The 15,440-nt window shown below is 38.1% G+C and overlaps 1 protein-coding gene across 3 annotated transcripts in view; it reads right to left on the bottom strand.

Annotated features, from left to right (window-relative positions):
- Positions 1-3,592: 3,592 nt before the first annotated feature.
- Positions 3,593-15,440, bottom strand: part of LOC124540561 (microtubule-associated serine/threonine-protein kinase 3) — a 96,207-nt gene continuing 84,359 nt past the window's right edge. Inside the window, exons 23-37 of one of the 3 annotated variants that reach the window (XM_047118234.1) lie at positions 15,021-15,241; positions 14,755-14,885; positions 14,235-14,367; positions 12,987-13,125; positions 12,040-12,141; positions 11,632-11,703; positions 10,989-11,111; positions 10,359-10,456; positions 9,923-10,057; positions 9,476-9,589; positions 8,097-8,315; positions 7,179-7,354; positions 5,922-6,391; positions 5,072-5,197; positions 3,593-4,479 (exon numbers count right to left, since the gene is read on the bottom strand). In XM_047118234.1, the coding sequence (XP_046974190.1) occupies positions 4,324-4,479; positions 5,072-5,197; positions 5,922-6,391; positions 7,179-7,354; positions 8,097-8,315; positions 9,476-9,589; positions 9,923-10,057; positions 10,359-10,456; positions 10,989-11,111; positions 11,632-11,703; positions 12,040-12,141; positions 12,987-13,125; positions 14,235-14,367; positions 14,755-14,885; positions 15,021-15,241 (2,415 nt within the window). In that variant the 3' untranslated portion in view covers positions 3,593-4,323. The remainder of the gene's footprint in view (positions 4,480-5,071; positions 5,198-5,921; positions 6,392-7,178; positions 7,355-8,096; positions 8,316-9,475; positions 9,590-9,922; positions 10,058-10,358; positions 10,457-10,988; positions 11,112-11,631; positions 11,704-12,039; positions 12,142-12,986; positions 13,126-14,234; positions 14,368-14,754; positions 14,886-15,020; positions 15,242-15,440) is intronic. The other 2 variants (XM_047118235.1, XM_047118236.1) reach the window with 2 other exon arrangements.

Genomic DNA, 15,440 nt, shown 5'->3' with positions numbered 1-15,440 from the left:
CAAAAATGTAAGCTTAAAAATTATCGGCATTATTTAAGAGCTGGTGTATTTACGAACAATAACATTACTTATTATTTCTTGTACGATTAAAAGAATTAATAAGTGAAGTATTGTCGGTAGAAATTAAGATATATTACGTATGAGTTTGAAAGAATATTAGTTTAGTATATATCGATACAGGATAATTAACACTGTTATGGAATGCTTTTAAGTATGAAGCTATTTCTAACACAGATTTTTTATACATTGAAATATGAGCATTTAATATTTTTAATCCACGAGTCGAATTCCTAGGGTACAAAATACTTGCACCTCATTGGTCGATGCATTCGATCAGACAGCATCAGTGGCGTAGCTATCGTAGGGCCAGGAGGTGCAGTGAACCAGGGCCCCTGAGTTCAGGGGGCCCTAAACTAAACCTTAAGCTTCTGCTAGCTAGAAAATCACGACCCTACACAAGATTTCTTATTTAGTATGTATAATTTTAAAGGGTAATTATTAGTTAAAGAGGGATGGGAAAGAGGGGGCGAGGGCCCGATTCTTTTTCTATGTACCGGGGCCCTTCCTCACCTAGCTACGCCACTGGACAGCATGTAAGATCATTGTGAAAAATTTTGATCTTGAAGGTTATGAGTATTAACCAATGAACGCTCAAGAACTATTCCCCTTAGGAGCTCGTTTCGAAGAATAAATTTTAGTATAATTGTTATCATTATTTGTACAAATCTATTTTACCTTGAAACTTAGTATGTTTTTTATTTTATATGTATCATATTCAAAATGTGATAGTATATCTTTATATCAACATATTATTAAAAAGTATGAATGTATGTTTACTCTATTACACGATTACTAATTAAATATCTGAATCTTGTAAATCTACTTAATTACGTTGAAGTATTATGTGTGTATTATATTTATATAATTTACTTTATGTTTATCGAACATGAATATAATTCGGCCTGTAATATTGCTATTAAATTAAACCCATTGATCAATTTTTATACAAAATAAAAAATTAAATTATAAAAAAAATATCTTTTATATACAACGATACGAGCTGGAAGACAAGCCTCTGGGTGATAATACTAAAAAAATTAAGATTACAAGAGGAAAAAACATGAAAAATGTGATCGGAACATTTTGTAATGAAAATTAAGATTCGATAAAAACCATGTCATGAATTTAATTTTTTTAAATCAAACGAATTCTACGCTCTCGTCGAGAGCTGTAAGTTCATAAATAATATGGCACTGTATTGAAATTTATAAGCCTGTTGCACAATTAACGATTCAAGGAAAATAATCGTTCGATGGTAACATTCGAATTTTAAAATATAATCCGAAGAGGACTGTCGTTGCCTTCGGCCCACTAGTTGGCGCCACTGGCGAATGAGGTTCTATATGCGGTATAGAAATCTTTCAAAAGGTATTTGCTGAGACCAAACCACCAGATAAATAAAATGTTATTCGACATTTCTAGAGACCTCACTCAACACTAGCGCCCCTCATTCCAGGCACAATAAACTACTGTTCTTTATAAAATGGATTAGTCGTGTTTAATTTTAATGATGTACCAAATACATAATCCGCATACCACAATCACTAAATCATTATGACGTTTGAGTTAAAATAGATTTTTCACTCCATATTTTCTCACTTTTCACATCCAAAAAGAACTCGCACACGCCATTGATTTCTAACTTTAAAGTTTTAACATGTAAAAGGTCTAAGAATATAGGGGATAGTTTCCTAATAACTTTAATATGTATGTTGCTATCTCTTTTACGCATTACAGATTCTATATATCTTTCTTTATCTAACTTTGCCTATCAGTATTGCTAGTGATATCGATAGTTGACGTTTAAAATAGACGAGTTGAAAATGACTTCTCGTTCAAGAGAAAAAATGTGTGCATTATTTCAATTAAGCACAATGAGGTTATATAAACATTCAAAATGAATAATTCACAGATTAAAAAAAAAACAATTACAGATAAAACAGAATAAGAAAACGAGAAAAAAAATTAAGTAATAGTAAAAATATTATCACAATAATTATCTAATATCTAAAATCGAAAACATTTACGAAAAAAAAAAACTATTTTCTATAACTTATTATTAATAATAATAAACTCGTAACAATGGACCAACCAGATTGTCCTGAAATTATTAAACAAAGCGGACAAAAACAGTATGGAGTCGACACGTAATCAAAAAAAAAACAGCGCTCGCGATTTTAATTGTACTTTGTATACAAAGGAACATTTACTCGACAACCTTTAGTAACAAAAAAAACTCAATGCAAAAGGTTATACATAAAAAGAAACCTATCTAGTAGAGCATAAAGTTCATTTTAATTTAATTCAATGTTCACATACGTCCTTTTGCAATAACGTTAGCACTGTTTGAAGTCAATGTTAATGCTTTTATAATTTTTAAGGAAATAAAACAATTAATTTCTTAATATTTCGCGTAACAAACGCCGCCCTGTTACAGTTCATACGTATATATTAACTAAGAACTAAGCTATGAGATTAATAATGAACGAATTCTTTATATAAGTTTCTTAAGCAAGCGAGTGCCGTTTGAAAATTAGAAATAATAACAAAACGCTCACTAAACTCTAAACGCCTCTTTGTAATACTGAAGACAGGGCTTGGAACATTTAAAAATAGAAAATTATTTAAATTACACATCGTCATTATACTTAAAAGTTAAATGTAAAATACATATAAATAGTAAAATTTTGAAAAATAATTACAAAATCTTTTTATAATTCTTAAGAAATCAATGATGCCCTGTCGTTGAGCTGATGATGATGATGCTGATGAGATGAATACAATCATAATATCTCAATGCACAGGCCTCATCCCCTGCTAGGAGGCGGAGCTTATTTCTGACTAAAGCTTATTATACACAGTCTAAGAAAAACTAACGGCATATTTTTTTTACAATTTACACAACAGCGACATTAAGACCCTTGCACGTCAAACTTTTAAATGTACACTCGACTTTACATATCATTTTACTTTTCACATATCGCTCTTTTCAGTAATTTTCAATAGAATTTGTATTTATGTATTTTTCATTGTTGATGTATATATGATTACATAGTATATAACAAAGTCGCTTACCGTTGTCTATCCCTATGTATACTTAGATCTTTAAAGTTACTCAAATAATTTTGATGCGGTTTTTTTTTAATAGATACGAGTATTTTGAGAAGATTTTGTCCATATATGGGATGGGAAATATAGTAAAGAAACACTGATAATTTTAGATGTTGCAAATGTTAATTTAAGTTACCACGAGCTATTATCGCTGTAAGAAATATTAGAGCTTGTCATAGTATCGATGCGATGGAAAACAAGCCTTCATCAAGACAACCCAGGCAATAACAATTATATTACAAAATTAATATAATTGTTATTCGTTGAGAGAAATCACAAATGGTACCTACTTAGGTGGACTCATATGTGCAATCAATAGAAAAATTGATCAGATTTTTTTGTACAACGTATACAAATTCCATTGAATGATATTATAAAACATTAAGAATAATATTTTTTAAATACAAATTCTCAAATTCATACAGTATATAAATGATATTGCTATGAATTGATAATTCGATAAATTTAGATAACAACGACATGTGAATAAGCGAAATTAATTAAAATTTATAACTAATGAATCAGACACACCTGCGCCATGAATGTAACACATGATTGGCAACGTAACCATATTGAGAAAATTATCAGTTAATCGCGGTAGTGTGCCTGATCCTTAATTTTAAAAGTCACGTGACAAGATTGCATGTCCAAGATTAAATAATCTATGAAATCGAGCATTTAACCAGCCGTTTGGTTACTTGAGTAAATTTAAAGAAACACTTTCAAGCTACACTTATAATCGTGTCTACAAATTCAATCAAAACGTGTCCTTCCAGCGGACCGAACATTCCAAGTGTATAATGTACGAAATAATGGAAAAATATTTACTTATACATAATTAGAAGCTTGCTCATTTCTAGTAAAACATTTAGCCGTTTGTGCCTTTCATTGTACTCTATTACACAGATTTAAGGTACATTTAAAAAATATAAACGTTTTTCAAAACTACACTATGGGTACATTTACACTACCTCAAAAAGGGAATACAGATAAACGACAAAGTGACGAAAATATATCTTATTCATTTCCTCTCACTGAAAGAGTATATACCTGTCCCTCTCTGAACGTGCGAGACCGCGTGTCCCGATCACCGATCACGTTACTCACGAAGCACAAAGCATCACTAAGTTCTATATTAGTGGGTGAGTTGTCTTACTTTTCACCGGACGAGGAACTCGAGACTCTCCCTCGTCCTTTCTTCGTTTTTTTATCTTCGACTACTTCCTGTTTGTCTATGCTCTTCTCGATCGGTGGTAGTTCACTCTGTTTCTGTAACTGTGTTTGAGGCGGGGGGCCGGTGGGGGTATTCTAAAATCGAATTATTAGTTTAATGTTTAGCATTTGCTTATACAAATATACAAAAGTGACTGAAGAAAATATCAATCAATGTTCATGTTAAAAATATTATATGTCAATTTAAAAAGCAGCTGCAGAGGATTTAAAGTGAAAGTCGACAACAATATTATAATATAAATATAAATATTGGACAACATCACAAACAATAGGCTATTTGACAATGCGAAAAATAAATTGTGAATTATTGTAATCAGTGTATATTATGAGTTTAAAAATGGTTATTTACTAACGAAAGTAGAAATCAAGAAATAAAAATGCATTTTTTCAAACGTTTGTCACGTGACACAAAAAGCTAATGATTGGCCGGGCTTATGATGATGTCACTTTCTTGTAAACCTTGCTTTTCTATTATAAGTACCACTTTTTACTGGGGTTCCTTAACCTCTACTAAATAATATAAAATGGATTTTAAAAACCAGTCAAATAGCCTATTACTCAGATCTCAATGTAAATAAGTAGAAAAACTACTTGTGTTATGGAAAATCACAAGTAACGACGGTACCACTGATACTGACGGTACACGACATAATAATCGTAGACATACCTTTTTCTTTGCGTGCTTATCTCTCTTGGAACGATGGTCGTCATCGTCCCGCTTGCGACCCATCACTCCCAACAGCTTGCTCACCATACTGCTGCGACCGCGGCCCTCGCCCTCCGCCTCTGGGGACTAAGTTAGCGACATGTCATGTGAAATTGTTTCATATATGAGGACCATGCTGTAAGTAAGGTCATGAGCATGGATGTGGATGGATGTATAATTAAAGGATGATCAAATAAACGATGGATGGATTGTGTGAAAGACGATATGGTTAAAAAAAAATTAATTATGAGATGACGTCCGACAGAGAGACGAAGAGTCGAGATGGCCCAGTGGTTAGAACGCGTGCATCTTAACCGATGATTGCGGGTTCAAACCCAGGCAAGCACCGCTGATTCATGTGCTTAATTTGTGTTTATAATTCATCTTGTGCTCAGCGGTGAAGGAAAACATCGTGAGGAAACCTGCATGTGACAAATTTCATAGAAATTCTGCCACATGTGCATTCCAACAACCCGCATTGGAACAGCGTGGTGGAATATGTTCCATCCTTCTCCTCAAAGGGAGAGGAGGCGTTTAGCCCAGCAGTGGGAATTTACAGGCTGTTGTCCGACAGAGAGGTATGTAAGGAGAAGAAATGCTGCATCGATCTCAAATAAAATTGGGATAAGGGCAGGAGGATGTCGATGATTCCTTACTGTCAGTAGGCAGAATATACTTTCTTTTTTGTGATTGAAATTGACTTTTTGGTGCACTAGAACACCGGTTTCACAGTTTGAGAAAGACTGGTTTAAATTATTAAGTAAATGATGTTGATTCTATCGCAGCTGATATATTGTGTCATATAAAATACCTTATTAGCTTCTAGAGACTCCTGCTTTTTCAATCCTTCACTTTTCTTCAATGACTCCGACCTCTTCGCTTCCTTTAGCTCTTGTTTCTTCTCTGCCTTCTCTTGTTTTTCTTGCTTCTTCTCCTTTGCCTCCTTCTCTTGCTTCTCAGACTTCCTAACAGACCCGCTGCGCTCCATCGATTTTTCGTGCTTCGTTTTCTCTTCCACTTTTGGAACTTCTGTATGTCTCTCTTCAATTTTCAATTCGATCTTCTCTATTTTCTTAATCGAATCCTGCTTCTTCAACTCCTTTTCGTGTTTCTTATTTTTCTCCTTTGTTTTGAAGTCTTCGTCTTTGAGGCTGGAGTCTGACTTTTTTCTGGATTTCGTTTGCACTTCTGTGACGCTGGGTGTTGATTCTTGTGTCGTTGTGAGCTTTTTACTGAGATCTAATGTAGGAATGGTCGCTTCAGTACTTGAACGACTGTCATCTATAACGAAACAAATATATATTAATATTTTATGTGACTCTGTCTGTATGTCGGTCTTTCACGACCAAACCAATGAACCGAATTAGATAACATTTGGTGTACAGCAAACTAAAGCACTCCAAGGAAGGACTTAGGCCTTTTTCGCCTGACATATGTGTCTAGTTTATTATAAATGTGTGATACAGGGTTAAAAAAATAATGAATTACCAGACTGTACGTTACACTTCAATACATCGTGTTATCAACGTGCCTTCATTCCGTTTCACTCATTTACACATTCATAATTCTCTGTTATGCTGTCTCTGCCATCAAAACACTATTTTACTCTGGCTCTCATGTTGTACGTCTCAATCACACACCTAACGTTGGGAACGTTAGGTGTGTGATTGACATAAACATCATTAGGTTTAACTAAAGTAATGACTATTAGAGCTGAGATGGCTCAGTGGTTAGAACGCGTGCATCTTAACCGATGATCGCGGGTTCAAACCCAGGCAAGCACCGCTTTACATATGTGCTTAATTTGTGTTATAATTCATTTCGTGCTCGGCGGTGAAGGAAAACATCGTGAGGAAACGTGCATGTGTCTAATTTCATCGAAATTCTGCCACATGCGCATTCCACCAACCCGCATTGGAACAGGACTCCTTAATGGAAGAGGAGGCCTTATCTCAGCAGTGGGAAACTAACAGGCTGTTACTTTACTTTACTTTTTTTACTTTTAATGACTATTGTAGCATCACTACTGAAAATCTTATGTATGAATTATCAAGTAATATTTCCATACCAATATTAATATCACGCGACGTGTCTATGTTTGACACGTCCATGCTGCTGTCGATGTAGGACTCGTCGGACAGCGACAGCGACGCGAACGACGTGTTCGGCTCGAAGGCCGACTTGTCCAAACTCGCCTTGGGCGACGACGTGAAAATACTCGGGGTAGTCTGTTTAGCCGGTGTCCTGGAAATTTATCATTATTTATTATGTATAGTAAGACATGAATACTACATTCAGTATTTATTTATTTATTTATGTACCAACAGAGTATACAGAGAATATGTGTACAAAGGTATAACTTATCTGTATCAAGGGAACTCTTCCAGAAACTCTTAATCTAGTGGAGATTATTTGTAATACATATTTATGGTGTAGGTACCAATAGTTTTATATTATAAATTAGTTTTATATTATAAAATTCAAGTAGACCTAACGATAAATTAATATATTACACACTAAATACAAATAAATACATTAATATATACCATAATCTATAATATATATATATATATATATATATATATATATATATATATATATATATATATATATATATATATATATATATATATATATATATATATATATATATATATATATATATATATAAATATATACATATACACCCTTGGAGTAGTGGTGCAAAAAGCTTCATCAAAAGTATAACACCTCGCCTCATTGCCTCCACTGGTGACAGGAGGGCTGGTTCGTTTTTGGTTCGGGAAATGCTGCTAGCATTCTTGCCACCATTCCACGCGGTCAAGATTTATACAGTAACTAGTTTTAGTTCATATTTGTATATATATATTTAAGCATTTAATGTTGTTAATAAAAATTTACATATAAAATAAATTAAACTAAAGTGGAAAGAAAGTGTTGCTTGACTCTGATTTTAAAGTATAGTCAGTGGTAGCGAGGGGCGCACCTGGCGGGCACGCGGGCGGCGTGGTGCGTGGGCGAGTCCTTCTCCTCGGCGATGCGAGGCAGCGCGGGCTCGTCGGGCTTGTCGGGCGGTGGCGGCGTGGGGGGCGCGGGGGCGGGCGCGCGCCACGCGCCGCCGCGCCGCGCCGCGCCCCCCGCGCCGCCCGCCGCGCAGCACAGCGGCGAGATCGAGCACTTGGCCTCCGCCGAGCGCGGGTGCAGCCTGCGCAAGCGCACCGTCACTCTCTACACCACACGCTCACGTCGTACACACCGAGTACTTTGTACTCGAACGAGTCTATTTTATTTGCTCCTACTATGTAGATGACATGGTAGTTTGATTCCTACTATAGTCTGTTCGCGTTAAGAATGCAGTGAGTTGTCATTCTTTACCGGCCTGACTCCGCCCCCTTTGACCAATCAAATCTTTTCAAATTACAAAGTCAAGTTCACATTTAATTAATTATTAACTTATATTTTTATTTTTATAATTTAAATTTTGTTTATTTATTTATTTATATTTAATTTATTCAAGCTGTACACGTAATAATTAATGTAACCTATAGATACTAGTAGACTTTATGTCAAAATATGTAAATTTCTACATCGCGATTGCAAGATTCGCAAACGATTGTATATAGTGTTAAGAATTTTGTTGATTAATACCCCGATTCGATTTTTTATTTTAATGTGTATTTTTTAAATTCATTATACTTAGTATTTAAAACAAATATAATTTGTTGGAATTTTAACACAAATATGCACACACCTTCACCCTGCTGTTAAAAAAGATTTGATTGGTCAGGGGGCGGAGTAAAGCCGGTAAACAATGACAACTCACTGCATTCTTAACGCGAACAAACTATAGTTAAAATCTTACTGACTAACACATATATTAGTGTCAATGAAAATATGAACCAGAGTGATGACAACATAGAATATGAAAGTAATTCATTGTATGATCATGCAACAGAAAGCGTCGTGATCGGAAAAATAAGATTAGGATGATAATGGCGAGCCGTCTCAAGGGAGACGGGCCACACAGGACATATAAAGTGAACATGTGTTAAACACAATTGAACTCTCTATTCTTTAAGGAAGACGGCTACTTGAATACGTCTGCGAAAAGTTAATGTGCAGTGACCTTTACATCCTTCATTGATCTTACTGTTTTAAGACCGACTTCAAAGTTTTGAGCTTCTATTAAGCTTACTATTAAAACTTAATAACAAATTATATATGATCACGTTACATTCTAGCGTACATATAAAAACTAAGTCAACTGTAGAACTACAATACAATATATATCAATCGAGTAGACGTGTTATTTGTGGCCTCTATGCACTAGAGCATAGGGCACACTGGTATCGTAAGGGCGCGCACCTGTCGGGCGACAGCGCGCGTCGCAGCAGCGGCGACGCGGGGTCGCGGCGCGGCCACGCGCGCCGGCACTCGCGCGCCGCCAGCGGCGACGGGGAGCGCGCCTCGCAGCCGCGGCTGCCGACACACACGTTACACTCGACCACACTTGCGTCCGCCAACTACGTCACTATCGACTTTGTTACACTCGACCACACTTGCGTGCACCAGCTACGTCACTATCAACTATATTCGCGCGCCCTCGGTACCGTCAGATAATACGCCCCGGCCGTATGAGACAGCTGGTGACTGCTCTTATTTGGATGGTCGCAACGCCACAAGTTTTGTTAGTAAGTGAAATGAGCATACGAACACAGTCCCGTCAGAAGTAAGTGTACACTGAGCGGTATGACATGAAAGATTCGGACATAAGGAGTTCCCATAGGAGAGCTAGGTGGTGAGTGGTCTCACCTGGTGGGCGAGGCGGGCGCGGGCTGCGGCGAGGGGGAGGGCGTGCGCGCCAGCGGCGACAGCGGCATGTGCTGCAGCGACGCGCGCCGCACCTCCCCGCCTAACTTGTGCTTCAGCCCATGCAGCGAGGACGGCCTGGCGGACACAAGTCACAACATTATGAATAAGTGTTGCAAATGACAAGTTAATACAAATCGCAAAGACTGGTATACCGGGTACCCCTCTACTTGATAAAATTATTTTTTTCTTTCGTTTTTTTTTTTCAATCTCCTAGGTATACATTTCAATTTAATCACTTTATAACTGGTGTAATAAATAAAATTATTTACAATATCAGAAATTAATTACACTACCAGATGAAAGCAAAATCACTAACAGTTATACATATAATTACGTATTAAAAAAATCACTGTACACGCGTACGGCACGTACTCACCGCTGGTAGTGGGTGGTGGGGTGCGTGGTGTGCAGGGGCGAGTCCGCGGCGGGCGACGCGGCGGGCGACGGCAGCTCGCTAGACGCACCCGACACTATCTGTAAACGACATAAAACTTTTTTTACCAACACGACATTCAAGAAATAAAACGAGCTTGAAGTACATACATATGCATATATAGTACGACACAACTTAGATGTCGCATCGGCAAAATTCGTAAAACCGATCACATTCGAATTGAGTACGCTATCCCAAATTATCAATATTTATTTCTTATGTGAATATGATTTCTACACAAACGTAATAACTTGTAATATCATATGACCTAATATATTGGTCAATTTGACACGTCGATTAACATGCACTTGCTTTCTCTGACGCGTGAATCTATAGCGACTAATAGCGTCGAATCGCGCGATAGGGAGCTATTTCTATTGGTTGTGTAAATCGGCAGTAATCGGTTTTATTTTCATTCCATTGGATTTTCCGACGCCACATCTAATTTATGTGGTACTATACTTTATAAGTGTATCGTACATTTACAGGATTATTACGTAAAATAATTAAGGAATGCCATTATTTTGTCCATTCCGTCTGATGAATACACATCGAGTCTGTGGTCACACTCACTTGGTGCATCTCCTGCGAGGCCCGCTTGGTGGAGATGCGGCGGAACAGCGAGCACCGGCGGCGCGGGCGCGGCCGGGGCGGCGCCGACGCGCGACGCCCGCCCGCACGGCGCCGACCTCCCGCCTACACCATTGTTAAACTTTTATTAATTCGCTAAATACATTCATATTCATATTTTCTTTTGAAATAAAATAAATATTTCACTTGTAGGGAAGTACAAATAACAACAGCCTGTAAATTACCACTGCTGGGCTAAAGCCTCTCCCTTTGAGGAGAAGGTTTGGAACATATTCCACCACGCTGTTCCAATGCGGGTTGGTGGAATACACATGTGGCAGAATTTCTAAGAAATTTTTCACATGCAGGTTTCCTTCACCGCTGAGCACGAGATGAATTATAAAGACAAATTAAGCACATGAATCAGCGATGCTTGCCTGGATTTGAACCCGCAATCATCGGTTAAGATGCACGCGTTCTAACCACTGGGCCATCTCGACTGTAGGGAAGTGGTCATCTTCAATGATGGACAGTGAAAGTAAATATTTATGAAACAGTTCTTTGCCTATTTTGAAAAGGAACAATATCGCGCCTTAAACACGACATCCCGATATGAGGTTCGTGAGTATAAAGTGAGAAACATTACCTGAATAGTGGTTTGATCCAACGGCGTCGCGCGAAGCGTGGCGTGCGGCGCTGCCAGCAGCAACCGTAGAACCTACGAACAAACCATTTTAACTTTAAAAATAATAACAGAACTTTGGTCTAAAAATACACTAAGCATTAAAACATATACATTGATAGTACTTTGACATTATTTATATATCTATAGAATCCTATAATTTCTCTTTTGACATGTATATTTATAGTCTGTACTAGTAAAATCCAAAATAACGCTGTTGCTTTAACAATATTTAAAAAAAAACACATATATTTAAATTCCGATAATAATTTCACACATGTTGAACATTCCTCTATAGTATTCGTAAGTGAAACCCTAATACCCAATAAAAATAACTCGACAATAAGTTCACTATGTGAGCACGGATCTGACCTGTGTGTGCAACAGTCCCTGCACGGACTCCCCGTTGAGCTGCGTGATGAGATCTCCCGCGCGCAGCCCCGCCGCCCAGGCCGCTCCTTGCTCACTCACCGCCTGCGAACAATACACAACATTAATACCTCACCATCGTACGTTAGCCTCATCACAATAATTCGGTGTCGGGGCAATGAATACGCCGCAATAATTTGAACTTAACCTCGTGTCAATAGCCTTAATATTGGTCCAACCGACCAACCTAGGAATCAAGATGTCATGTTTTTTTTATGGCATAATTTGGCAGAGGAGCATATGGGATACGTGATGGTCAGTGGTCGATGCCTAAATCCAGATGACATGTTTTTTTATGGCATAATTTAGCAGAAGAGCATATAACTATTGGTTAGTGGTCAATGCCGCCCATAGACAATGGCACTGTAAGATGTATTAACCATTCCTTACATCGACAATGCACCACCAACCTTGGAACTAAGATATTATGTCCCTTGTGCCTGTAGTTACACTGGCTCACTCACCCTTCAAACCGGAACACAACAATACTGAGCACTGTTGCTTGGCGATAGAATATTTGATGTGTGGATGGTACCTACCAAGACGGGTTATGGGCAAGAGATTAACATAAAAAAATATAGTACCGCCTCTTTCGACGCTTATATATCGATATGAGGAAATTGTCCATCTCCATGGTCGAGTGGTGTGTACACCGGTTTTCATGGGTACGCCACGCTGAGGTCTCGGGTTCGATTCCCGGCCGAGTCGATGTAGATTACCATTAGTTTTCTATGTTATCTTGGGTCTGGGTGTTTGTGGTACCGTCGTTACTTCTGATTTCCATAACACAAGTGCTTCAGCTACTGACATTGGGATCAGAGTCATGTATGTGATGTTGTCTCATTGGACAGCCTCCATCTAATCAAGAAAAGTGTAGCCAAATTACTGACCGATACGAGATGATGCATGGTGTAGTAGTCGGTGTCCCCGTAGTACACGCGCACCGTGTGGATGGTGAAGCCGAAGCCCCGCGGCCCGCGCCGCACCACGATGGGGGGCTTCGACGACTGGATCAGCCTGAGGAACGAACTATTTCTCTAGTAGAACCATTCGCATCATGCTACTTCCACTTCGCACTTCGATATAGGCATCCATTCAGCCATAGTTTAATGTTTCCATAGAAATAGCTAAGCTAAGATACAAATATAATAAAATATAACGAACGTTTAAGAGATAATTGTTTTGCCGCAATCGTGAATGCGAAATGTCCAAAAATTCGCTGATGTTATGACTACTCGCTTTAAGATATAAGATTGTTTGGAGATAATGGAGCTCAGTAAATAAATTAAACGAAAGTTTGACTATTCTTTATGTAATTAACATAACCTATTCCAGCTCGTTCAAAAGGGCGCTTGTGCACTCAACTTTGGTTTAATTTTTCTAAAAATATTTCATATTTTAGAACATTGAGAGAAGAGATTTGAAGCTGAGTTTTTAGTACCGCTACATACATTGTCAAAAGCTCTCCTCAGGTACAATATAAATTGTAAACAAATATTCTTACGGTACCATTCATTAATAATCTTTACGTGACAAAATAATAAGCTAGTACGACAACCTAATAAACATTTGACGAACTATTATGATAGTAGAACTTTGTTGTTCAGTTCTGTAATCTAAGCTAGTCTATAGTAGCGGCACGCTATGATGGCCATTTTGACGTTTGCCCGCTCGTGAAGTTTCGTATTTAATAAATAATTACATCAAAGAAGCCAATTGTTGTTCTTTATTGTCAATAGTGACGTGCAGTTAGTCATATAATTTATCGAATGTGACTAAAGAAGAATGGGAAAAGGTTTTGAATAGAACTATTACTACTAGTGTTTTTGGTTTCTTTTTTGTATCAATTTATTTCTTGTATGTAATGTGTTTATAAAGTTATTCATTCTAATTCCCATTTTTGATTTAAATTGATTTCGTTCGAATATATTACTTAAGCTTATTTTATATATTTTTTATTAAATCTTTTTAATCAGATACTACTTGCAACAAAAACTTGAATTAAATTTCTTGAAAAAACACAAAGATTATATTATATCGATAATAAATTTACATTTCACGTCACTTTTTTAATGTGTCAAAACGGCCATCGTATCTTGCCGCTAGAATAGTTAAGAAACAATAGTAAGTTAAGTTACGAGTGGTTGGCGATCGCAAAGGGCGAGGGCGGGTCGCGGCACGGCGAGGAGTCGCGCGAGGAATTGGTCGACGACGTGTTGCCCGCGCACGGCGACGCCGCGCCGCCCGCCAGCGCCGACACGCTGTCGTCCGCTGCGCACACGCAACATACACTTAGTTTAACAACAACAAGAACAACAACAACAACAGCCTGTCAATTTTCCACTGCTGGGCTAAGGCCTTCTCTTCATTTGTGGAGAAGGTTTGGAACTTATTCCAAAAGGATGTTCCAATGCGTGTTGGTGGAATACACATGTGGCAGAATATCTATGAATAAACACATGCAGATTTTATCATGATGTTTTCCGCTGAGCACGAGATGAATTACAAACACAAATTACGCACATGAATATTTAGTGGTGCTTGCCTGGGTTTGAACCTACAATCATAAATATTTGTGTAACAACTTATACAAATAGCAGAAGTCTTTGAATTGATTAAAGCGAAAAACATGAACTGGTTTAACATAACAATACATACCTGGATGAATAACGAGCGAGAGGCCGGACGTGCTCGCCGACCGTCTCATAGACTTGGGCGCGGCGAGAGCTGAATGTTTACCCTTGTCCAGCTTATCTATGCCTTTTTCGTCCTTTTTCGCGACATCCGGTCTGTAATCGAAAATATTAGTTTGTTACATTATTGAATTGTCTGAATCAAAATTCAAAGTTTTCTTTATTTATTATATAATTCTACAGGCGATATGAAATTTTCAGTGGCATTGGATGTTTGTATGGATGACTCACACTCTCGGCAGGAGCGCAGCGTGGCTGGCGTGCAGCGGGTGCGGGTGCGCGAGCGGGTGCGCGAGCGGCGGCGCGTGCGCGTGCACGTGCGGGTGCGCGTGCGCGTGCGGCGCGTGCGGCGGCAGCGGGCGCAGCGCGGCGCGGCGCCGGGCCGCCGGCGACACGTCGTCCGAGTCCGTCTGCGACGACTCCGCGGTGGACCCGCCACCGGTTCCCACCATCTGAAATATATATAAGTACACTGTCTTCTCCTAGTTAGAAGTAAACAATAACTCGATTGTGAATTAACTCAGAGAATGTGTAAATAAAATTACAAAATGTATAACGCTATATATTAAAAGCAAAACGATGGGTGCATTTAAAAATCCAAGAATCAGTATATTTTAGTAATAAAAAGAAAGCTCTAAGTACTTACAATTC

Source organism: Vanessa cardui, chromosome 25 (genome assembly GCF_905220365.1).
Source record: "Vanessa cardui chromosome 25, ilVanCard2.1, whole genome shotgun sequence".
NCBI lineage: Eukaryota > Metazoa > Arthropoda > Insecta > Lepidoptera > Nymphalidae > Vanessa > Vanessa cardui.
The sequence above is the reverse complement of the archived record's forward strand: the minus strand, read 5'-3'. Positions and strand labels throughout refer to the sequence as shown.